Below are 24,707 nucleotides of genomic sequence, written 5' to 3' on the forward strand. Positions count from 1 at the left end.
GGCAATGATGGCAATTGTATGAAAATCTTTTCTTTGATATCTTTCAGATGAGAAGGAGTTCAGACTGAGGAATCTTGAAGCTCCAGCTCCTACCAAAACAGATTCAAACACAGTGGAAACATCTGATTACAACTGACAACTTAAGTGTTCATACTTCTATAATCTAAGCTCTGCGGACCCAGATATGGGTCCAAAATCGCCTTAAAAATGTTTATAATTCATTTACATAGCATTCCTTTTATGGTATCAGCCCCTTATATGGGTTTATTTGAAAGCTTAGAGTCTCTTCTTTACAAAGAATACCATAACTCTTGGTTATGATACATAAAGAAGGAAAATTAAGCTTAGAAATGTATTCGTCCCACATACGAATTTCCACCTAACGACTGCAAATAATTTTTCCTAAGAATCTGTATTTTATATATTGTTCACAAAACAGTCAAGATATTTATCACAAGAAAGCTCTCAGAAATTCTCAGGAATTCGACAGATCAAAGATCTAATTTGATCACAGATCAAATGATTAGATTATGATCTCTACTTTCAAATGAGACCATTTTCACATTTCTGCGTGCTTCCATTGCTGAGATATATGGTGTTTTGTCCAGACACACACCAGGAAAAAATACACTCTTTTTGCTCTTACCTTTTACAACTCTGTGCTGCCCAGTGGACTGCAGTTGGTCATATTACATGTCAGTAATAGCAATCTATGAATGTGGCTATGAATATTTGGCATATGGCCAAACATTACAATTTAATGGATTTAAACATTGTTTAATTATACTGTAAATACCTCTACAGATATGTGTTATGTTCATATTATGTATAGGAATATTACATTATGTATTTTAAAAGGTGTTGTTCAATAAATCAAAACCACTAGTGTCGATAAGCAGTGATATTGCTCATAATTTTCCAAGTGTATGAAGCTTTCCTTCTTCAGGTCAACCATGTTTTCATGAAAAAAAAAAATCAATTTGTGTATGTCAAATTTAGGCGAAAATAAACACACACACACACACACACACACACACATTAAAAACCCCCAGTGCTTACACACATAAAGCACCTTATGAATCAGAATTTTTAAATTTCTTTTTTACATTTTTTTTAATAAATAGCCTATTTATTATTAGATACAGTGTGAATTATCCATGGGATTATGTTATTCATAAATGGTTATAATTTTAAAGTTTTGTGTTTTGAGTAAGCTTCAATGGAAATGCTTCAAATGCTTCAAGAGATTAAACACAGTCTTACGGTGAAAATGAATTTTAATGGAAAAAAGGATGATGATAACCACAGTGATCAAAGAAATGACAATTGCAACGACAAGACTTCTGTTCAGATCTAATGAAGAGGGAAAATACACATCATACTTATAAAACAAATCCAGTCCTGTAATATGCATTGTTATTAGATTAGGAAATAACATACTGCATTACTGAATTTTGCCATGATTTAGAAAAAACACAAAACATAAGTATGCAGTTAATCTACATACAGATTTATGTTGTATTGAGTTTCTTCACTGTCTCACTATTAAACAGATGTCTCACATGGATCACTGGTCGCTTTACTCACTGCGTTCTCGAGTGTGCATGTGTAGAAGTTTTCTGGATTTCCTTGTTTTTCAACTATGATGAACTCTCCTTTCATTTGTTGCTTTAAGCCCTTCAGTGTTTCTCCAGGTGAATACTTCCAGATGATCGTTACATTGTACTCGCATATTAAATAAACAACATCTGGGTTAACGCTCCTCTGTGATTTGATGACAGGTTTAGGGACTCCGCTCTGTGAAAGAAACAATGAAAAAGTATTTTAACTACAGCCTAGGAAAGTGTTCTGTGTACACTATCAAAAATAAAGGTACAAATGCTGTCACTTGGGTTGTACCTTATCTAAAGGTACACTTATGATCCTAATAGGTTGTAATTTGTACACTTTAAGTACTAATATTTACTTTTAAAGTACCAAAATGGACCCTTTAGGTACAAACATGTACCTTTTGAAAAGGTACAGCTTTTATACCTTTATTCCTGAGAGTGCATGATACGATGATGGTGTCGGTTTTCAGTAACTGTGCCAAATACAAAGGATCTTTCATTTGCACCATTTGCAAAAAAAAAAAAATAGAAAAATCTATGAATCCAGCATTTAACAGAAAGAGAATGAGGTTTCCATCTTAATGCAATCATTTATTAGCAGATATGAAGCCAGCTCTGATTAAATATTCAATATTGTTAATTTAATCAATAACAAAAAAGGGGCAGTTACAGGTACATTTGTTGAAACCAGAGCAGAAATTATTGGTAGTTAATTAGACTATCATAATTATAAAGCTGCTTTTGATCGACAAGTGACATCATCGACAAAACTGTAATAGCGTACCTGAAGCAGCTTCTGTGATGATGAACACAACAATAATGACCAATGTCAAACTGCGAAGTGACATTTTTGATATAGACTAAGAGCACTTTTAGTCACTGTTCTTCTTTATTTTGCTCAGAGACTCAAACACGTCTAATCGCGGTCCAAAAACAAGATGATAGTGAGGAAAACAGAAACTGAAAGGCAACATGCGGTTGATCTTTTACCGGCAGTAGGTTATATCCCACATAAAAAAATAAAATAAAAAAAAACCTATAGTAATTTATAAATACTACAGTGTTTTTTAAACTATACTATAGTAAAGTGTATTATACTGTATATATATATATATTATAGTATTATAACTGTTGTGTATTGTAGTGTAATATACCCAATAGTTGTAAAAAAACTTAAGACAGTATTGGTAAAGTCATTTGTTTTTATTATTATAGCTGTTACACAGCATGCTATAGAATTACCACAACAAATGAATTCAAGTAAAGTATGGTTCAAAAACAATTTAGTATTTACTACACAGGTAGTTTCAAGTAAGAGTCCGTTTAATTACAGTTTTATATTAATGTGCTGCTTTAATTGATGCACACGTACACACACACACACACACACACACAGAGAGAGAGAGAAAGAGAGAGAGAGAGAGATCGCAGATTGCGTTGCGCACACATAAACTTATTGTCAACGCTTCCTTGCTATCTTCATTAGCCTACACAAATTGTCTGAATACTAGATTGTTACATTATATCCCTTAACGAGGTGTAGAGGGATGTTTTGAAGTAATTAATAATTGTTGGTAGAGAGAGAGACTAACACGCACCGTCATCTCTTTCTCTATCTTCTCTTTTTCTCTCTTGGTCGATCGATAATTCAGTTAAATCAATTCTATAATTCATTCAAAGAAATGTGATCTTAACGTAATATTTCATCTCTGTGTTTGAAACGAACCGTAACTGACGAAAATTACTCAGTTCCTCTTCAGGAACTCGAGCTGCGTCGAAAACGCTTTGGGGAACGTGCTTAGCGTGAGCAACTCTGAATATCATGTGTAATCAGTCCAATGGAAGAGCGTGACGTCACAGGCGGGGTGACGTAAGTGACCAGGAAGCTATAAAAGCACTTGCCGTGCAGCTGGCTTTAGCTTCGTCTTCAGCAAGCGCTCTGTGTGTAAATGCCCTCTGTTTGTCTTGTGAGTCTTATTTACTGTTGTCTGTCCAGTAGAGCTCCAAGTCATGTCTATGAGCAAGGCGAAAACTAAGGATTTAATGGGAAAATCCGGGTCGCGTTTCAGGTTGTGTGTTCCTCCCTGCCCGCGATATATAACGAGTGGGGATACACACAGCCTGTGCGTGGTCTGCCTGGGTTCGAAGCACGCTGAGTCGGCTCTCGAGGGGGCCGACTGTCCGCACTGCAAGAGAATGTCGGTGCGGCTGCTTCGTTCCCGGAGGGCTCTCTTTGAGGAGGGAGCCTTCGCCAGCGTTCCCCGCGGTGCTGGCCCCGCTTCTGCTAAGGCAGAACGGCAGCTGCACTAGTGGGGTTCACAAGTTGATTTGGCGGAGGCAATGGAGACAGGCGAGTTCCTATCTCCTTCCACTTCCGCCAGATCCGGCGCCCAATCTCTGGAGTTGGAAGCATGCTCTGCGGTTCCTTCCACCCAGGGAGAGGGATCGACACTCCGCCTTTCTTCCTCCGAGGAGGTTGATGTGGAATCTGTCGATAGGGATTCGCCACCCCACTCGCCGCAGTATGAGGAGCTCTTAGAGGTGGTGACTCGCACGGTGGGCAAATTAAGCATTGAATGGCCCACCGAGAAAACAACTGAACCGCAGCGAAGCAAGCTCGATGAACGTTTTCTGCAGGAGAGTAAACCACCTCCTTTCCGGGGCCTTCCGTTCTTTCCCGATCTGCATGAAGAGATCGCCAGATCGTGGAAACGCCCATTCTCAGCCCACCTCTACATCCCCTCGTCAGATTACTATGGCAATGTAGTGGGGATGGGAGAGCATGGCTTCAGAGGACAGCTTCTGCTGTGGTAGAGCGGTGTACACCGCAGTACACGGTTCCCGTCTAGCCTCAGTGCCCTCTGGGGGCCGATCTGCCAACCCTGCCAGTGTTCCAGGGTGCAGCTCAGAGAGCTGCACGGGTCCGATTTTGTAAATCCACACCCGCCCGTATCCGCAGTGCTTAAAACTGCATCCGACCCGTTTTCCGACAACAGCACTGATTAAAATCTGCACCCGACCCAACCCGCTTAAAAAAGAACCGACACCCGACCCGCACCCGAAATCAAATCAGTTAAGCCAATCACATTAGACACACTTTTTTCTAATTTCATTGCCAGCTCATACAGAATTTATTTATGGAAAACTCTTTTTAAAAGATTTTATACATTTTATCTTAATTTTGATCAATGTTTTATCAATCAATTGCCCGTATTTAATAAATAAGAAGCAAATATATAGCAGACAATGTAATAACCTTAGTGTAATTGACAGAATTACAAAAAAATATTTTGCTACCTAAAAGTTATATATTTTTTGTGTCACGCATGCATGCATGTCTGTTTCCCTAATATTAAATATAAAACGCATGTGGACTGATATTTTTCCAATGTCTGGACTCCTTCATTAATGGAGTATATAAACAGATGTTTCATTATATTGGTATTAAATGCATTTTCTGAGAATTTATATTTCACGTTTTTGCTGCAAATGTCAAAATACGTGCTCTTTGGTCCATCAGTGCTCGAGTCACTGATCACATTAGAATAAAATATCTCATAATAAAATACAAAATTGACTGATTTATGAATGTATATGCATAGTTCTCATCAGTCGGAAATACAGATAAACACTTTCATTTGTTGTATTTTTGATCCTGAAAGAAAACAGAACAACAAAAGAGCGAATCATACCACCGTCTGAGGTTGTGCTTCAAGTCGAACGCACCCATTGTTAAATAGTCCACAGCTGAGCATCGCGAGAGGCGGATCTGCACCAGAGCGCACATGTGAATGAGCTGCACAAAGTCCTTTTCAGATGCAATTAAAAAAACAACAACCCTGGATAGCCTAGATTAGGCCCATATTCACAAATTGTGTTGTGAAATATCTGATATTCAGATTGTCAAATACATGCAAGTGGAAGTGTATTGTTGTTTAAACACCTTTATAACGGTTGCGTTAGTTGAGCTGTATGCGCGATATAATTTTATGACACAAATTTTGAAATAGGCTTAAATCAAACACATTTGAATTCAGATTCTGTATATATATATATATATATATATATATATATAAACGGAAAACAAAAACAACGAAAAAAAAAAACAGCTGGCTGATCTTTTACGTCTGTTAACTAATGACTCATGCAGCCGTTCGCGCGGTTGTGATTTTTTTTAAAGTGGAACGTAGGCCTATTTTTACGTTTGCACGTGACTGTTTTGAACCCATGTTTAGACCCGTGTTTCCCCTGTGTCCGACCCGAACCCGTGCAGGACTCTAGCGCAGCAGTCCCCAGTGAGCCTTGTTCTCAGTATCTTCCACCCATGCGCGTAGCAGGGCTGAGACAGATCATAGATCTGCGGGTCTTAAATCGATCAGTTATGAGACTGAAGTTCAAAATGCTCACGATCAAGCATGTTGTAACTCAGATCAGGTCCGAGGACTGATTTGTCACAATAGATCTCAAAGATGCACAATTCCACATGGGGGCGAAGCTTACCAATATCGAGTAATTCCCTTCGACCTTGCACTCTCACCCCGCACGTTCACAAAATGTGTAGATGCGGCTCTGGTCCCCCTGCGCATGCAGGGCATCCGCATTCTCAACTATATCAATGATTGGTTGATTTTAGCTCAGTCAGAGCAGGTTGCGGCTCGGCATCGACATGACATTCTTGCACATATAGGGGAGCTGGGTTTGAGACTGAACGCCAAGAAGAGTGTACTTTCTCCAGTTCAGAGAACCACCTATCTAGGCGTAGTATGGGATTCGACCGCGATGCAGGCACGATTGTCCCCTGCTCATATCGAGTCGATCCTCATCTCAGTCGAGAGAGACAAAGAAGGCCAGTCACTCACTGTCAAACAATTTCAGAGATTGTTTGGTCTGATGGCAGCTGCGTCCAATGTGATACCTCTTGGCCTGCTGTACATGAGATCCCTACAGTAGTGGCTCAAGACCAAGGGATTTTCCCCGAGGGGCAATCCACTTCAAACTATCAAGGTCACGCGGCGCTGCCTCCGTGCCTTAGACATGTGGAAGAAACCTTGGTTCTTGAATCAGGGCCCGGTGCTGGGAGCGCCTTGTAGTCGTGTAATACTAGCGACGGATGCATCCCTCACTGGCTGGGGTGCGGTCATGAGTGGCCACCCTGCCCGTGGTCTGTGGAGTGGTCGCCATCTGACATGGCATATCAATTGTCTAGAAATGCTAGCAGTTTATCGTGCACTGAAGCACTTCCTCCCAGATCTAAGGGGTCACCATGTGTTGGTGTGCACCGACAACACATCGGTGGTCTCTTACATCAATCACCAGGGAGGTCTGCGTTTGCGCCCCTTGTACAAGCTGGCGCACCAGATCCTTGTGTGGTCCCAGAGCAAACTCCTCTCATTAAGAGCAGTATATATTCCTGGGAAACTAAATATGGGAGCAGACATACTGTCGAGGCAGGGGAATGGAACTTTCACCCCGAGGTGGTGAAGCAGATATGGACAGTTTTTGGCAGAGCTCAATTAGACCTCTTTGTGACTCAAGATACATCGCAATGTCCCCTTTGGTTCTCTCTAGTTCATCCAGCTCCTCTGGGACTGGACGCTATGGTACAGACCTGGCCGAGGCTTCGTCTGTACGCCTTTCCCCCTATTGTTCTGCTCCCGGGAGTTCTGGCGAGAGTATGACGGGACGGTGTCCATCTGTTTTTAGTAGCCCCGTTCTGGCTGGGCAGAGTATGGTTCACAGATCTGGTCTCGCTCCTCGACGGCTCTCCATGGGAGATACCGATCAGGACAGACCTACTCTCACAGGCGCAGGGCACAATAATTCACCCTCGCCCAGAGTTGTGGAACCTGTGGGTGTGGCCCCTGAGGGGGCACAACTAGTAGCATCCGGTCTCTCAACCGAGGTTGTTGAGACCCTCCTCCAATCCAGAGCTCCCTCAACGAGGAAACTGTATGCCCTGAGGTGGAAACTCTTTACCTCATGGTGCAGAGACCGCCAGTTAGACCCAGCAAACTGCCCAGTTGATACAGTTCTGGAGTTCCTAGAGGCCAAGCTCTCTGCAGGGTTGACCCACTCCACGCTGAAGGTTTACGTGGCGGCCATTGCGGCCTACCATGCCCTTCACGATGGTCAGTCTTTGGGAAGACACCCCTTAGTAACAGCCAGAACGGGGGAAATACGGGACCTCCAGTACGGTCCCGTATTTCCCCGTGGGACTTGGTTGTGGTGTTTAAGGCTTTGTGCAAACCTCTGTTTGAGCCCATTCAAGATATTTCAGACAGACATCTGACTCTTAAAACAGCCTTTCTGTTGGCTATTACCTCTCTGAGGAGAGTAGGAGACTTGCAGGCTCTCTCAGTGGCCCCTACCTATCTTGATTTTGCACCTGGCATGACCAAAGCGTTCATATACCCTCGAGTGGGATATGTTCCTAAGGTTCCCTCTGTTACACCACAACCTGTAGTGCTGCAGGCTTTCTGTCCTCCTCCCTTTCGGGAGCCCGACCCAGCGAAGCTAAATTGTATGTGTCCAGTTCGAGCGCTGGACGCATACGTCCACAGAGCTGCCCTGTGGAGAAAAACAGACCAATTGCTTGTATGCTACGGTCCCCCCAAGAGGGGTTCTCCTGCTTCTAAGCAGACTATTAGTCATTGGATAGTCGAGGCTATGAGTCCTTTGGTCGTCCCCCGCTGTCGGGAGCCAAGGCTCACTCCTCTCGGGGTATGGCGGCCTCCAAGGCCTTTCTAGCAGGTGTTTAATTGTCTGCCAATTTCCACATACATTTCATAAGAAAAAGCAGCGGTATCGTCAAAGGATAAACATGAATGAATGAATCAGGAAGTCTTCATTGTAAATAAAATCTACATTCCCAACTCAAAATTTTAGTGACTGGTCACATCTAAATTTTTCCAATTTCTTTTTTTTTTTACAGTGTTGTACATGGCTCAGTCAGTACTCCTACTCCCATATATGAAATACAGGGAATACAATGGAGTAGTGGATTGCAGTAAGGTTAGTAGTATACAACCCTACCCTAATTTAATATTTTTTCATACCCTTATTGGGGGCTGAGCCCCCCTAAAATGAAAACGCTTTGGGGAACGCAGCATTGCAGATGTCCAGCATGGACACACCTGCTAGAAAGGCCTTGCAGGCCGCCATACCCCTTTCTAGCAGGTGTGTCCATGCTGGACATCTGCAATGCTGCGTTCCCTAAAGCGTTTTCAATGAAGCATCTTGTTCCCTCGAGGAACTAGGGTTACATACGTAACCTAGAGACGTTTTAGCGATAGCCTCAGGGTCGATAGCCTCAGGGGTGTCACTAGGCCCTTTTTAGGGGAACTTCTGCCAAGAAAAATGATTTTCTTCCAACAAAAATTAAGCGATTAACACCCATGAAAAACATACTTTAGACAACGATCATGATTTATTTTAATTTACTTTTTAAAATGTATTATTATAAATATGATTTATTATTTTTATTAATATTATTGTGTATTTCGGCATTACATTATGCAGCCATGCATAGAAATGATTAAAGACACAAATCATTGTCTAAAAGCACTAAATGGCACAGAGAGAGAAACATCATGTGGAGTTATTTTGTTTTGTATTATTAAATATAATTTTGTATTAATTAATAATGAATCATTAGTGTATCATGATACATATATTAGAGTAAGAGTAGAGAAAAAGGGATTTGTGATTTTTTTTTTTTGTGGCAAATTGATAATTCATGGTGTTATATTTAATAAATATAAATAAATATTAAACAGATTAAACATTTTGCCAATAGACAATTACATTTAATACATGTTTTGTCTATATTCTTAATGAATATTAGCCTGTTAGTTAAATGATTTGAAATTTAAAAAAATTTCAGGGGCTGATGTGATGTATAACCAACCGTATTGTTGATTAAAAATGCTAAAAAGCTAAAAAAATAAATAAATAATAATAATTTACTTTAATGCGGTCTGCAAATGAGCAACAGAGTATGGCACGTAGACAGCCTCTCATACACAATACCACTGTGTTCCCTAGATTCATAGCAGTCATTGAACGCCTTATGTTGTTTTAATTGTCTGCCAATTTCCACATACATTTCATAAGAAAAAGCAGCGGTATCGTCAAAGGATAAACATGAATGAATTAATCAGGAAGTCTTCATTGTAAATAAAATCTACATTCCCAACTCAAAATTTTCACATCTAAATTTTTCCAATTTCTTTTTTTACAGTGTTGTACATGGCTCAGTCAGTACTCCTACTCCCATATATGAAATACAGGGAATACAATTGAATAGTGGATTGCAGTAAGGTTAGTAGTATACAACCCTACCCTAATTTAATATTTTTTCATACCCTTATTGGGGGCTGAGCCCCCCTAAAATGAAAATCTTTGAATCGCTCCTGAATAGCCTAATAGTTTTAAATTGTCTATAACTTGGCAAATAAACATGAAATAAACGGGACCAGGGGCGTCACTAGGCCCTTTTTAGGGGGGCTTCAAATGTATTGATTAATACATTTTTATCGCTTCAGTCCCCTTTAAAAAAACTTATTTGAAACGGCGGCAAGCTGCGTCAAGTTTCGGCTCCTCCCCTTATCTGAGTCTGCTTGGATTTAGCGCATTTTTCAATCTTCAGTGGCGCCGAGCAGAGCGAACATCAGAGAGCACAAGGTGTGTCGTGAGTGCATTTATTGATCGATTGCTATGATATTACATCTGCATCGGTGCAGTTCTTTGTCATAAATGCATTGCAGTTTACATAATGTAATGTTACTGGAGCATTGGGAGCAACACGGGACGGTTCGGTTTCTCATCCAATACCAATACGTTTCGCTGCGTACACACAGTGTGATAGTTGTTTTTTATTCCTACAAAAATGAAGCGATTAACACCCATGAAAACATACTTTAGAAAACGATCATGATTTATTTTATTTATTTACTTTTTAAACTTTAAAACATATTATTTTGTATTTTGGCATTACATTATGCTGCCATGCACAGAAATGATTAAAAACACACATCATTATCTGAAAGCACTAGATGGCCCAGAGAGAGAACATCATTATTATTTTGGAGTTTTTTTGTTTTGTATTAATAAATATAGTTTTGTATTAAGTAATAATGAATCATGAGGAGTGTACATACATATATTAGAGTAAGAGTAAAAGGGATTTGTGATTTTCTTTTAAGTACTTGATTTATAGAAGTGGCAAATTGATAATTCATGTTGTTATTTTTAATAAATAGAAATAAATATAGAACAGATTAATCATATTGCCAATAGACAGTTACATTAATACACGTTTAGCTGGTTAGTTAAATGATTTGAAATTAAATAGATTTTCACGGGGTGACTTGGTGAATAACCAACCGTATTGTTGATTACAAAGGCTAAAAAGCTTAAAAAATAAAATAATTTATATTTCATTGCTGATGGACTTAGTTACCTAGCTTTCCTGGTAGCTTTGTCTGAGAAAATGATTCATAAATCAACCTATCAGTTGACCCTATGTTTACTTTCTTCACTGACAGACAAAAATAAAAAGCCTATATCAGTCAAAGCTCAGCTTTACGAGGGAAAAGACAGAGCAAGATAAAAACCAAGAGAAAAAGGGTGTGATGCTGATGAGGTGAGAAAAAAAACAGCTGCCCGCATATGGTTTTAAATCTATTGTCATCCAATTTTTTTGGCCTTCAAAACATCTTAAAATGCACATATGTAGATCAGAGAAATCAAAATTTTCTCGGGGGAGCATGCCCCCGAACCCCCTAAATACCTCACATTCGGTACCTCAGTGATTATAAAACTGTGCCATATGCATGTTACTGGATGAATGAATGAAACTAGTTAATAATGAGCATTAGAGCATAAATTATTATTTTTTTTTTATTTATTTTTTTTTTTACATCATACCCTCATTGGGGGTTGAGCCCCCCTAAAATGAAAATCCTAGAATCGCCCCTGAACAGGATAATCAATCGCTTGCCATACATTAAAGGATTTTAAATGCACTTAGCGTCGGTGTGGTTCTTGGCCCCACGTCATGCATTTAAAATCCTTCAATGCACGGCAAGCCATTGATTATCCCTTACCTGCAGTGTTTTTTTGTTTTTTTTTGCATTTATAAATTTCTTTAAATGTACTGTGCATTACATTAGCACATAGTGGAGCAAAAAGGGAGTATGCAGTGAATAGGGTTTGCCAAAATCATTCTGTGTAAATCTTCTTTAATAAAATGTTATACAAACAAAGTCTCATTACGAAAACAAACAGAGGAAGGAAACGTTTTTGATTGCAGAGCAAAACAAGATGGGGCGGGGGGCGCAATGCATGAATTAATGAGGACCGAATCATCTAAGTGAACTAACAGAGATGGGTAAGCTGATCTCTAAAAAAAAAACAAGTCGGGATAGAATGGTTGCTATAATTTGAGAGAAATTGAGAAGATTGTTATTAAAGATGCAAACTAGTCAGCTTCCATCGAAAATTAACACTTTTAATTCAAAGTCGACTATTTGTGTTGTTTTAAAGTGTTTTTTAAATGTTATAAAAATTATTTTATAATTTCTAAATGTAAATCCAAAATCAAAATGCAGAGAAAAAATGTGTATCTTCAATTTAAGCATGGCAAATTGTTAAAAATATATATATATATATATTATAAGTAATAAATGATCTCTACAAGCGAAAATTTAAAAATGCTAGTTTTTTTAAAGTGAATGTTGTGTTCAGTGTTCATTTTGTATCATTTTTCATTTTTGTTTTCAACAGTGTTCATTTTGTATAAAAATATAAAAAAAAAATGAATAACATTGAGGCAAATGAATAATAAAAAACATAAATACCCCCAGAAGTGAGCAGTATTATAAAAAAAAAAAAAAAAAAAAAAAAAAAAAACGTTTTACCTACTCTCTTTTTTATTTATGTTTTTTATGTTTTTCTTGCATAGCCCTCATTGATTGTGTGGTTGCACCCCTGTTAGCACACTACAAACTGACTACCTAAATGTGCCGATAATCAGCTGTTTTTACATTAATCTTGGAGTAAATATCTGGAATGCAACAGTAGCTCATTTTCATATTTTCTGACATTTATTTAAACTGCAACCTATTGCACAATACAAACTAATGTGTTATGTAAAACAGAGATGTTAAATTGATTATAGCTTAGATGTTTCATTTACATGTGTTGCTGTTCATATTTCCCTGAAGACACAAATCTCTTTGCCTTAGTTTTCATGTATACCATTTCAGGTCTATATGTCTTTTATGTTTTAATATAATAGACATTTTTAGTAGGTATTTATTTCTACACAATCAGCCGCGCATGCAAAACTCTCGCTTGGTGCCAGTAAGAGATTCTCATTGTTCCTCCTTGAAAACTAAGTATGCTATTTGCATATGTAACATAGTATGCAGAACCAAAGCATGAAGTTCCAGCACCATCAACGAGGTCCAGGAGACAGAAAGGGCCAAAAGCAACAGTCAACGTTATGAAGGCACAGATGGTTAGGAGCTTCAGTTGTTTCAGTAAAGCTGGGATTTAGCGCTGATGACTAGACGAAAAAGGAAAGGAAATCCCCTTGAAGCTTTGCATCTGAAAGAACAAAATGGGTCCATGATGTGGCAGGTAAAAGCATCATTCTTATCAGTTTCATGTCTGCTTTGCAAATGTCATTTTAATATTTTTTTTTTTAAATGTACATTGTGATAAACATGTTCAGTTCCTGTCCTTGATGCTGATTGGTCAGCCCAGTGCTAATTTAAACAGATGTTTATCAGCTGTTATCATTGCAAACAACATCAACCTCTTAGATCAATTTAATTCATCTGTGATACTTCAGTAATGATTCTCCACATGTAAGAAAATCAACTTACCCTGGAATGCTTTAGTTTCTCACGGTGAGCAGCAAGACAACCTTAAAGAACGACAGTGACAGACTCAGTCATTTGCAGTAAACATTATCAATCCAATTTACTTTATTAATACACATTCAGTGTGCACACGTTTTCTGCTGGCATCAGTCAGGTAGCCTGCTTTTGGGTAATGTTAACCAATAGCCTAATAATAACAATTTAGGCATTGTTTTAACACACTTTACCAGCCCAACATATATATATATATATATATATATATATATTATTCTTGCTGAATTTCTGATTTCACACTGAAATGTGTGACATTATGGGAGTAGAAAGTTTGCAAATGACAACTTACCCCAGGTGGTTACCACCACAACGATCAAAATAATTGAAGTAATGATGACTGCGATGACAATTCCTGTCTTTGAATCTGCTAAAGATAACGGGGGGGGGGGGGTAGGTGGACTGTTAAAAGTGAGTAATGTGATGCCAAGTATGGAAACCCATACTCAGAATTTGTGCTTTGCATTTAATCCATCCAAGTGCACACACACACACACACACACACACACACAAACAAACACACACACACACACACACACACACACACACACACACACACACAGCTAACCATTTCCTATCCAATAAAAAAATGTTATGTGCTCCCTGCTGCTGTCTTACCATGAAACAGATCTTTTAAATACACTGCATCACTGGTCTCCACACTCACTGCATTTCTCAGTGTGCAGTTGTAGTGGCTGTCTGGGATACTGCTGTTGGTCACTGTTATTGTCCTCAAATTAGGATACTTTTCCTGAACCTTCTTTCCATCCCAGTATTTCCAAATGATTGAACCATCAGAAGGGGCTTCCCCCACACAGCTCAAGGAACATTCAGGAACATCTCCCGGTGTGCACTCTTTTGTAATATAAGGTTTGCTGACAGGCTCTATGGATTAGAATCAATAAATATTATTCCATTCAGCATTCGGTAATAATAATTACTATTACCATAAATGATTAATACTAAATATTATTTTAAAAGTATTTGTCTACACATTTTATTTAGTCTATTATTGCTTTCTATCATTACTAATAAATAAAGACTATTACTAGAGACAAAAAAACAAACAAAGCAATGTTATTAAATGTGTTTCTGAGACTGATATGTAATAATGCAATGTTCTACAATACATTAACTCACCCACAACAGTTAGGGTGAATTTTTTTCTTTGCTCTTTGCTGTTTATGTCGACGGTATAAATTCCGCTGTGTTTGAGCTGCAGATATTTTAAATTCAGATTTCCAGTGCTTTTGTCCAGAGTTGCGTGGGATTGGAAGTTGGGATTGGGAATGTCAGTGCTGCCCTCCACCCGATCCCATTCAATGACCTTCACAACAGCTCCAGCATTGTCTCTGTGTTTCCAGATAATGCTGGTGGTGCTAGGAACTACAGATCCAGGCACTGGAGCGAACGTGGTTTCACTGTTCACCGCTTTTGTCACACCATTTCCTATAAATAAGACATAAATAAGAAATTGATTCGACATTATAAAAATTATATACTGGCAGCAGAACACTTATTTCATTGTATCTTACATTATGAGCCTACATTATTCCAAAACCAATGTTAAAGGAATTTGAGTTCAAAATATTTTCAGTTTTTCAAAACAAATTTGATTGTACATAAAACTCTTAAAGCACCAAATCAAATGTGAAATTGCAGTTTAGTGGTTAGAGTTTCTTTAACAATGACTTCTTACAAGGGTAAGGCATGGTGGTGCCATGACATGCGCTTGAGGTATCATGTAAATGCCAAATATTAATTCAGCACCGAGTATAAACATACTGTAGTATACGCATGTATATGCAATATAAGCACATAACTATGCATATGCATTTATACAAACAGCTTAATTTGTAAAAAATAAATCAGTAAAATAACAGAAAAAGTACTGGCAGCTCATTTTACACGACATTATCTATTAATTAATATACAGACATTTCTTATGACTCTAAAACACGATGCAGTAAAGTGTAAAATTCAAAATACTGATAAAACACCTGTTAAAATATTGATTTTTTTTTTAAATTGTACAGTAGGTATATTGTGCACTATATTTACAGATTATTTAGAGTGTACCTGAAACAGATTCGCAGATGATCAAGATCCATATAAAATGGCATCGTCTGAAGAACAACATCTTTCTGCTTTCTTCTCCTTGGTTGTCTACAACAGTCTACTGAGGCATCTGTGAGTTTGCTGAACACTTGTGAACAATGCACTATTGTTTGTAGGTTGAGTTGGAGATTGTGTCTGTTTTGTGCCATCTTGTTAAAGAACCTGGTATGAACTTTCCAGCAAATTCAGAAGAATCTCTGCTTATTAAGAATCACATTTTAACTTAAATATAACTTAAATATACTGTAACTTTATTACTTTAGCAGATGCTTTTAATCCAAAGATAAATTATGTTAACAGTATAATAAAACATACAAATGAATGTAAATGCAGTTATAAATAATTGAAAGAACCTATTTTCTCAAAAACAAGAATGCAAAGCATCAGTTTCTTGTAGTCTCATATGCATTAGATTCAACATGTTGAGTAAGATGCAGGTTGCATTAATAAACTGAAACACGTTTAATACATAATATCTGTTACATTCAGTGACTTTCTGTTTCCTTATTTGGTCATCTTCCTTTTCTTGTTTGGTTAATTGATTAATCCCCACCTGTCTCCATTCACCTGATTTCTCCCTCGTGTTTAAATACCCTGTCTTTTGAGTTCCTCTTTTTCCGTGATTAATGTGATGTTGTATCCTATGTTAAGTTTATGTATTATGTTGGTTGTGCCCAACATAAGTTCAGTTCACGCTGAAAAAACAAAATGAAATCAAACGCAACTTACAAAAAGTTTGTTTTTGGACATTTACCATGATAGCACATGGAGCTGTTTCACAGGCTAAGTACAACCATAAAGTAAATATACAATGTTGTATTCATATTAATTAATTTAATAATCAATATCCACTCACCTATAACAAAAAAGGTGAGTTTTTGTTTCTGCTCTTTGTCAATGGAATTAAAAATATCTCAAAAGGGAAGTTGTCCAGAAGATGGCAGTATTGTATGAAAATGTCATGCAGTTGTTTATATGTTAAAAACCCACAAGGTCAAGGGTATATAAATGGCAAGGTTTTTATTATACTTATAAGGCTATTTATTTACTGTTTTGTTCATTTATTCTGCCTTAAAGGACGTCCATAAATATGTCAAATCAATAGCAAGACACAGACATAGTCGTACAGAAAGCATGACGTATCAGACCAGAATATGACATAAACACATTGGGCTAAATATTTTATTTTATAACTTTTATAATTAGCCATTTTGCTAAATGACTGATAGTTTTGCACCAAAATATATCATGGAGTTTGACACACAGCCATTGATGTTTCCTCCCACAATTCAAACAGATCTAAAACTTATTTTTAGGTCGTGTCCCACCAGTTGAGAAACACTGTCCTAGATTGATCCAGCATAAGATTGCATATGCATCACACTCAGAGCAAGCCTTGATCTGTATGCTTTTTCTATCTGCCCAAATCATTTTTAAATCACTGCTTTCAGCATTCTAGTCTGCAGGATTGAGATAAAAATAACTGGCCAAGTTCACAAAATATCAGATCCAATCTATATTGTTCAGACAGAAACACCTGCTTGGCAGCATATTAGTTGGCATCCTTCCACACCTGTGATGCAAAGTGTCAAAATGCCTCCGTCTGCACAACTGACATCTTTAGTTCATGGTTCTGCGTAATTCATATGTCTGCGTAACCGCCAACTCTGTTCGCAAACAGGAAATTCTTTCAGCTTCCTCCAGTTGATTGTCAAAAGGTTCTGGAACATTTGCTGTTTTCAGAAGAACAATGAACTGCAAATACTGTCTCTTATTTTTATTCCTCTGCGGCTTTGCTGCACTCTCTGGTAAGTTGTGATTACATTTTGTATAGATGTGTTGTTAGTGGACTAAAGTTTATTGTCTCTTTTTTCCTTAATTTTAGTGGTTTTACTGCTGACCTTAATATAGTTTGTTGTTGAGATCAAACATTACAATGTGATTAACATATTAAGGATAGTAATCCACATTATTCTTTGGTCTCATACATATTGTGCTATTTAAAAACAAAACAATGACTATAAATGATGTGAAAATCTGAACTGTAAATAGTGGGGTTTTTTTCAGTTTGACTTAAAAAAGTGCTATATATAGGAATATCTAAACTTTACTTTGTTATTCAAGAGTCAGATCAGGTCGAAATATCTCTTAAAGGCAACACATGCTCTTTTACAGTGGACACTACAACTGGACTGAGCTAGTCTACAAATCTAGTGACGTTTACATGCAAACCGCTGCAATGAGAGTTTGTTCCCATTTACCTTTTAATAGAAACACATACAGAAAGTCTAACTTATAGATAAGTAGTAGCATGAAAGTGTTTCCATGAAGAACATTTAACATCCATCGAACGTCTGCATTCCACAAAAGGTTCTTTATAGTTATAGAAAATGAATCTTTAGATCATGAAAATAAAAATTCAAACTATGGGGGGAGGGGGGGGGGTATTTTAACACTTTTGACTGAAAGGTTTTTAGAAGACATAAAATGGTCTAAAGAAACCTTTTTTTTCTTCTTTTTTCTTTGGAGAGTTCGGTATAGAGTAGCTAAATTATTAAATAGTAACTAAGATTTCAGTAACTAAAAGGTTTGAGTCAAAATTTCACAAATGTGCATTTTATTAGTCTCTGATTTGTTGTTTTCAAACATCAAGTTTAAAACTTTCTTAAAATGGAACAATTTTTATTCAATTCCAGTATCATTATATATATATATATACATATATATATATATATACATATATATATATATATACATATATATATATATATAAATTTTGTTTTGATTTTTTGGACAGAAGACACAAGTCACTTTAACAAAGGCAGATTTGTTAGATTTCTGTATTTTCAGGACAGAGTCTTTTTTCATATAAATGTCAAATCAGGGCATATATTTAGCAATTTTACATAGTTTACTTTTATTTTTATACTTATTTGAATTTCTGTTGGCCAGCTTGGTTTGTGTTTTGTGTTACCTTTTTTTGCCGTATCCTGAATTGCTGTTTCATAATAGTTTTACTGTTTAGATTTGTAATGAAAAGACTGTAATATGTTCTCTAAAGCAGGTCCACATTTGTGAGAGCTTTCCCCATTCAGTTTGATAACGAGTCAGTGTGTGTTAAATGAACCCTAACATTAATGGTAGAATATGATTTTGAACTGAGATTCGTCTAAGGTGTCCCCTTAAAAAAAATTTAAAAAAATAAACTAATTCTGAGAAATACTCGTTCTTTATAATTTAGATGTTTATTCCTCATAGTAAACCACATTTGAGTGCATAGATCCTGCTTTTATTAAATGCTAATATCATTGTATTTGTTATAGTTTCAGAGATATGTAAAATAGATCTACTCGAGGGAACGTCCTGCACCATCAAGCTTCCAACAAAAAACACTGACAAATCTAATGAGATCAAATGGGTCCATCTCTCTAGTGATGCTGTGGTTCACAGGAAAGGTGGGAAGATCAAGAAAAGCACTCCAGGTCTAAGAATGGAAGAAGATGGATCATTAACATTTGAAAGTGTTAGTCTGAAGAACACCGGCAACTATACATACACCGTTTTTAATAATGAAGGTACACAGATTGATGCTGGAGAAAAGGAAATTAAAGTTTATGGTAAGAGGACAAATATTCATACGCTTTCACGATAATAACAAAATTAGACTTTATAACTCTAAAACAATTCCAGTAGAAATTAACCGCAATGTTTCTTTCACAGCAAATGCTCCTAAACCTACTGTGAAGATCCACTGTGTAAATGGGAAAGTTACACTCACCTGTGACTTTGGAGACCGTACAGATCTGACTGTATCCTGGTATAAAGAAGACAATATCATCCAGAATGAAAACAACCCAAACCTGCTCTTGACATCTGCTCAAGTACAGGAGAATAAACCGTACTCCTGCAGTGTGAGCAATCCTGTCAGCAAAGAGAAAAGTGACAGCATACCAGTATCATGTAAGTCTTTTTAATTTCACCAAATTCTCATGGTATTTCACATGCTTTGCTTGAATTATTATTATATATTTTTAAATGCTTGTTTTTTATTATGCTTTGAGGTTGTGCTTTAGGAGAATTAATGATTGCATGATTTTTAATGATTTTACATTTGTTTCATGAAACATGCACTAATTGTTTTGTCTGGTTGTTTCCTGTTTTTATTGTTGACATACAATCACGAAACAATGACCAAAAAAAGCAACAACAGTAATTTCTCAGTATTTAATCAGTATTTTACATGTTGATACAGAATGATGTAAAACTGTGTAGTGAAGATAACTCAACGTATTTTGCCAGTCAAAAAAATAAAAAAATAAATAAAGTTTCATTATATATTTTCATATAATAGAGGCTCTGAGATTTTAATACAACTAGACTTAATACAACTTCAGATATCAAGTTGAATAAAATTCACATTTACTTTAAGTTAATGTTTGTCTGGAAGTTATTTAGTGCCTAAAAAAAGTTTAATAACTTTCAAAAAAAAGAAGAAAACACCTTCTTGTTGTTCATGTCAAAGGTCAAGTGTCCATGTATTTGAATTTGCCAACATGCCTTACTTAAAAAATGGCAGTGTAGATTTTTAAAGCACATCCCAGAATACATTAAAGACGGTTTGTTTGGTACTGTATTGAGTCATTTATTGGACGATGAACACAGATTCTTATAAACTTATTGATGCGTTTACGTCATTCACCAGTAGTCAGTAAAATTCAATAAAATTAAATGTTTTCATGATGTACACAGTTATAGTTGCTCCAGAACGAATTCCAAGCATTTAAACAGAAGCTTTTAAATCAAAAGATTATTAATATAATTAGGATTGACTTTTATTGTGCATTTTAAGGACCGTCTCGTGATTGAACATTGGCCTATACAATATTATTCATGATGCAGTTCTTAGGATCTTAAACTGCTTAAAATAGAGTTTTTTTCATTGATCCACTTGTATTTGTTACTGATTTCATGACATTTGCTTACAGGTCCAGATACAGGTTCCACTGATGGCACAAAACCTCGTACACTCTTTGGCTTTGATTTATGGATCATGGTGAGCATTTTACCAGGCGGAGGATCCCTTCTGCTGCTGCTGATATGTGTTCTGCTCATCTGTGCGTGTCGAAGCTGTAAAAAACAAAAACAGCACGAACAAGGTAAGAGACTTTTATATTTGTATTTTCAACAAATAGAAAACTGATCAAATTATGAAGCTGTCAATGTTCTTGTTGAGCTTAAATCAGTGTTTTTAAATGCCAAATTGAAATTAAAGTCATAGAATTATCAGAAAAGTAATTCTTAAAGATAACTGAATGAGCATATGAAGGTATCTTCTCATAAACTGTTATTCACTGTACTTAACAAGTTTAAAACAGGAACGCAAAGCCTTTTACCGCAGTTTGCCATAGTGTCAGGTTAGAGGCTCTATTATATGAAAATATATACTGAAACTTAAACACATTTTATGTGTAATATATACATAAGTTATAATATATATAAATAATCAATTCATTAATTATTTTTTTATATATGTTAAGCCATTGTTAGGTGCAAAGAGATTTGTGCATTAGCCAAATCTCTTTGTTTAGGTTGCACCAGACAGATCTAGAGACAAGATACAACAAGCTCCGCTAAATATCCTGTTTATAGACGTTTTTATGTGGTTTTCTGAAGCATTAAAAGAACAATCAGCACTAAAGGTTTTCTAAGAATCCACACAATCAGCACTTTACAGGTTTTATAAGAATCACCTTCAAATATAAGTAGAATAGCTTATAAGTGGTTATACAATACATCACCAAGGATGATATTGATTATGTAGACTTTGCATTGCTTGGTCTTTATTTGAGAAAATATAATTGCAGCAACTGATAGATCACTAAGTGCACTGCTGGTTACAGTGTTTACTTGGTTTCCTGTTTTTAGCTTGAAAAAAAAAAAACAATCAAGAAGTTTCTATCTAAAGATAAATCTGGGTATATTACAAGATTAGAATTTCTTTATCGTTCAAATTATTTATCCAGATATATTCCTTTTCAAATTATTTTATTTAGAATTTAGAAGATAAATATAAGTGTGTGTGTTATTGTTCAAATTAGTTAGAAAGTGAGGTATTAATGCATTTTTAGGATGCAGTCAATATATATGTATTGCAGTATGTGTTATCCATAAATAGTGTGGTATCATATATCAGTCATCAGCCACAATACTTGCAACATAACAATTTTACTTCACAGTCTTTAAAAAATTTTGAATTTGAATATCGTTGTATTTGATATTTTCCAGATGAAGATGAGCTCAGGCTGAGGATTTTTCACGATGAAGGTCATAACGGTACAGCCAGATCCAAACAGACTGCTCGGGGGCAACCAGCGCCCCCCATCCCGCAAGATGAGACATCTCCACAAACCCCAACTCAAACCCAGACTCAGCCCAAAGCCCAGGCCCGCGGTCGACCTCCACCACCTCCTGAAGAAGATGATGAAAATCCTCCTCCCTTACCTCGGCCGAGGAATAAACAACACCGCAGGAAACACGAAGAACCGTATCGACCAATGGAATGAGACGCTTGTGTGTTCACTGAATGACAGTAACTCGGGGCCTTGATGGAGTCATTTTCTTAAGCCGTACTGCGATGCTGAGATGGGCATTTAAGAGATAGCATGGTCATGTATTCTCCTTCATGTCGTTACAAACTTGTATTGTTTTCTTTATTTTCTTCAGACACCAACGGAGGTCTTAGGCAGAAAGTCAAAGTGGTTCTTGTCTATACGAGGAAAAGAGATGGTGGTTTATACTAAAACAATAGTCCTTTAGATGCTTGTGTGTGCTATACTCAAAGTCTTCTGAGGACTATTTATCTAATGATTTACAATGCAAAATGTTGATAATCAAAAGATACACTTTTTTTTTTTTTTAAATCAAGAAAACGTACATAATTAGTACATCTTCCAAAGAGAGTTTGTCTTAGTCTAAATCACTGTAAGCTTCTAACAATTATTTATATTTTAAAAGTTCTCAGGGAGAATTTCCTGAGAAACTGCATGCTTTCGTCATTACGCTGTTTATGTTCTGTTTATGTCATATTCGTGAATAAAAGAAAGCAATCAGAATATCACTATATTAATAAGTGGATGTAGCTTGAAGAAGAAACAGCTGAATATTGAACCAAAAAGTGAAAAGGGAAAGCTAAAGTATCTGTAATAAAACACAAATCAATATATTTGACATAGAATCACATTTGCTGTGCGCTGGCTAGGATCACAGAACGATGTTTATGTCGGTAACAAAATGAGTTACTACTTTGATCTTTTTTTTAATGAATCCCATTATATCCCGACTAAAAAAAAAAATTATTGCGATGAATTATCGATTTATCTCACAATTCTGAATGACACAATCAGCCCAATCACAACTCAAGTGATCAAAGCAATGTTACTCCGCGAGTAACGTCAAACACCGTCTGTGAGGTGAACGTGAGTATGTAATGACTGAATTTTCGTTTTCAGATGAATTATTTATCAGGTGTACTTAGTAGATTATTTTCTCTCAGGTCTTTTCTGTGTATAACAAGAGATGTCTTGATCATTATGCTGGCACATCTGCTCTCTAAAAAAATCTATTTTGGGTCAAATTTGGACTAACCCAACTTTTGGTTTAAAGATTTAGTGTAAAAATTGAACCCAGCGGTTTGGTTAGTCTATATTTGACCCAAAGTTGGGTTGAAACAACCCAGCATTTTTCAGAGTGTGTCGATGTGCATTGTGTTTTTATTTATTAACTCAACAGTTATATGATTTTAACATTAGATTTTAGATTTTCGCTTATGTTAAATTAACTAACTTTTGTTGTCCTAGTTTGCATTAAGACATAGATGTAATTATACTGCATTTGGGTTGTCACTTTTCAGAGTTACAATTAACTTAGTGCACCTTTAAGTAGAAAACAAAAGTGTATATGAGTTGAGTATTTTCTAGAGAATTTTTTCCTTTTGTGTGTGGGTGTTTTATAAGACCATAAAAGTAAAAAAAAATAAAGACATACATTTCCAATGTTTGTGCACCTATCAGTCGTTTAAATATTTTTCGGTTCAAAGATTTCAGTTCATTCTTTTGCATTACTTCCTCATTAAGGTCTTCTCAGAACATATTTTAGACTATAAAATAGACAATTGAATATGTGTGAATGTGTTCTTTCATTTTGACAATACTTTCAATTGCACAGAATCATGCAAATGCAAAGCAAAAGCAAATGCAAGCATGAACACGTTTCATTTCTTGTGCACTGTGGTGACGTTTTCTCACTAAAAATTGACATCTAACTAGCGAGTGTGAAGGCCTTCGGGGATGTGGTTAACTGCATCTCATGTCACCCACTGACATGTCAGCTTTTTCTTGTATTGTTTGCAGTTTTCCTGTGCGTGGGAGATGATGAGATGATACGGCCCCCGAAGGCTACACAAGACACTTAAGACAAAAAATACATTTGTTTCCATATATATTTTAAACTCTTATTAATCCCATTCATGCTGTGAAAATATGATTCCATAGCTTGTTCTTTGTGGTAAAAATGAATAATAGAAATGAATAATAGCATAATGGGGTCCAGTCATGGTGTGAACTGAGGCATTTGTTCTTTTAAGACACAATAAAGGTATATATTATCTTACATGCATGCATAAATATTGAACATATACACATATTTAGAATATTTGCTTTATATTTCAACATCCTGTTGTATTGTGCTAAATGTGTAAAACAAGGTTTAGGCTTTACTTTTGAACGTAAGCATAAATGTAAAGATTTTAAAGTTTTAAAAGTCCTTAAAACATAATATTACAAAATTGTAATGTTTGCATAAATGCATTTAGACTTGTTATGTTAACTTTATAGCCCAAACCATGTTAAAATAGCTGGAAGACTGAATTCCTTAAAACTGGTTTATTATATATAGTATTTACTTAGTAAACAGTATTTTGACTAGTCAGAAAATGTGGTGATGTGCATTGTGACACTTATTCCAATTAATCATAAGATCTTTT

General features: G+C 36.3%; 3 protein-coding genes and 1 long non-coding RNA gene across 8 annotated transcripts in view; 3 read left to right on the forward strand and 1 right to left on the reverse strand.

Annotated features, from left to right (window-relative positions):
• Positions 1-805, forward strand: part of LOC132143354 (T-lymphocyte surface antigen Ly-9-like) — a 105,511-nt gene extending 104,706 nt beyond the window's left edge. For 3 of the 4 annotated variants that reach the window (XM_059553491.1, XM_059553493.1, XM_059553496.1), the window contains one exon: positions 48-805. In XM_059553491.1, the coding sequence (XP_059409474.1) occupies positions 48-136 (89 nt within the window). In that variant the 3' untranslated portion in view covers positions 137-805. Of the gene's footprint in view, positions 1-45 lie in introns of all 4 variants that reach the window. The other variant, XM_059553492.1, reaches the window with a different exon arrangement.
• LOC132143355 (carcinoembryonic antigen-related cell adhesion molecule 1-like) overlaps positions 1-22,900 on the forward strand; it is a 31,763-nt gene extending 8,863 nt beyond the window's left edge. Inside the window, exons 4-7 of the mRNA XM_059553497.1 lie at positions 18,991-19,284; positions 19,388-19,627; positions 20,659-20,823; positions 21,953-22,900. Of these exons, the coding sequence (XP_059409480.1) occupies positions 18,991-19,284; positions 19,388-19,627; positions 20,659-20,823; positions 21,953-22,230 (977 nt within the window). The 3' untranslated portion in view covers positions 22,231-22,900. The remainder of the gene's footprint in view (positions 1-18,990; positions 19,285-19,387; positions 19,628-20,658; positions 20,824-21,952) is intronic.
• Positions 801-1,757, forward strand: LOC132143357 (uncharacterized). Its single transcript, XR_009434244.1, has 2 exons — positions 801-885; positions 933-1,757. It is a non-coding gene; the product is annotated as an uncharacterized LOC132143357 (long non-coding RNA).
• LOC132142975 (uncharacterized) lies at positions 12,580-15,784 on the reverse strand. Of its 2 annotated transcripts, none has more exons than XM_059553154.1 (6): positions 15,629-15,784; positions 14,690-14,998; positions 14,168-14,434; positions 13,842-13,916; positions 13,502-13,542; positions 12,580-13,220 (listed from the first exon to the last, which is right to left on the reverse strand). In XM_059553154.1, exons 1-6 carry the CDS (start codon positions 15,687-15,689, stop codon positions 13,167-13,169), a joined length of 807 nt encoding a protein of 268 aa, XP_059409137.1. In that variant the 5' UTR covers positions 15,690-15,784; the 3' UTR covers positions 12,580-13,166. The 2 variants fall into 2 exon arrangements, with proteins under 2 accessions (XP_059409137.1, XP_059409136.1); XM_059553153.1 differs by having other exon boundaries at positions 13,842-13,919.
• Positions 22,901-24,707: the final 1,807 nt, after the last annotated feature.

Source organism: Carassius carassius, chromosome 7 (genome assembly GCF_963082965.1).
Source record: "Carassius carassius chromosome 7, fCarCar2.1, whole genome shotgun sequence".
NCBI classification, from domain to species: domain Eukaryota; kingdom Metazoa; phylum Chordata; class Actinopteri; order Cypriniformes; family Cyprinidae; genus Carassius; species Carassius carassius.

Coding starts and splice junctions, on each gene's coding strand:
- LOC132142975 (XM_059553153.1), bottom strand. CDS start 15,689: ATGTTGTTCTTCAGACGATGCCATTTTATATGGATCTTGATCATCTGC. Junction 13,920..14,167: donor TTTAAAAGATCTGTTTCATG/GTAAGACAGCAG, acceptor CGTTATCTTTAG/CAGATTCAAAGACAGGAATT. Junction 13,221..13,501: donor AGAAACTAAAGCATTCCAGG/GTAAGTTGATTT, acceptor TTGTTCTTTCAG/ATGCAAAGCTTCAAGGGGAT.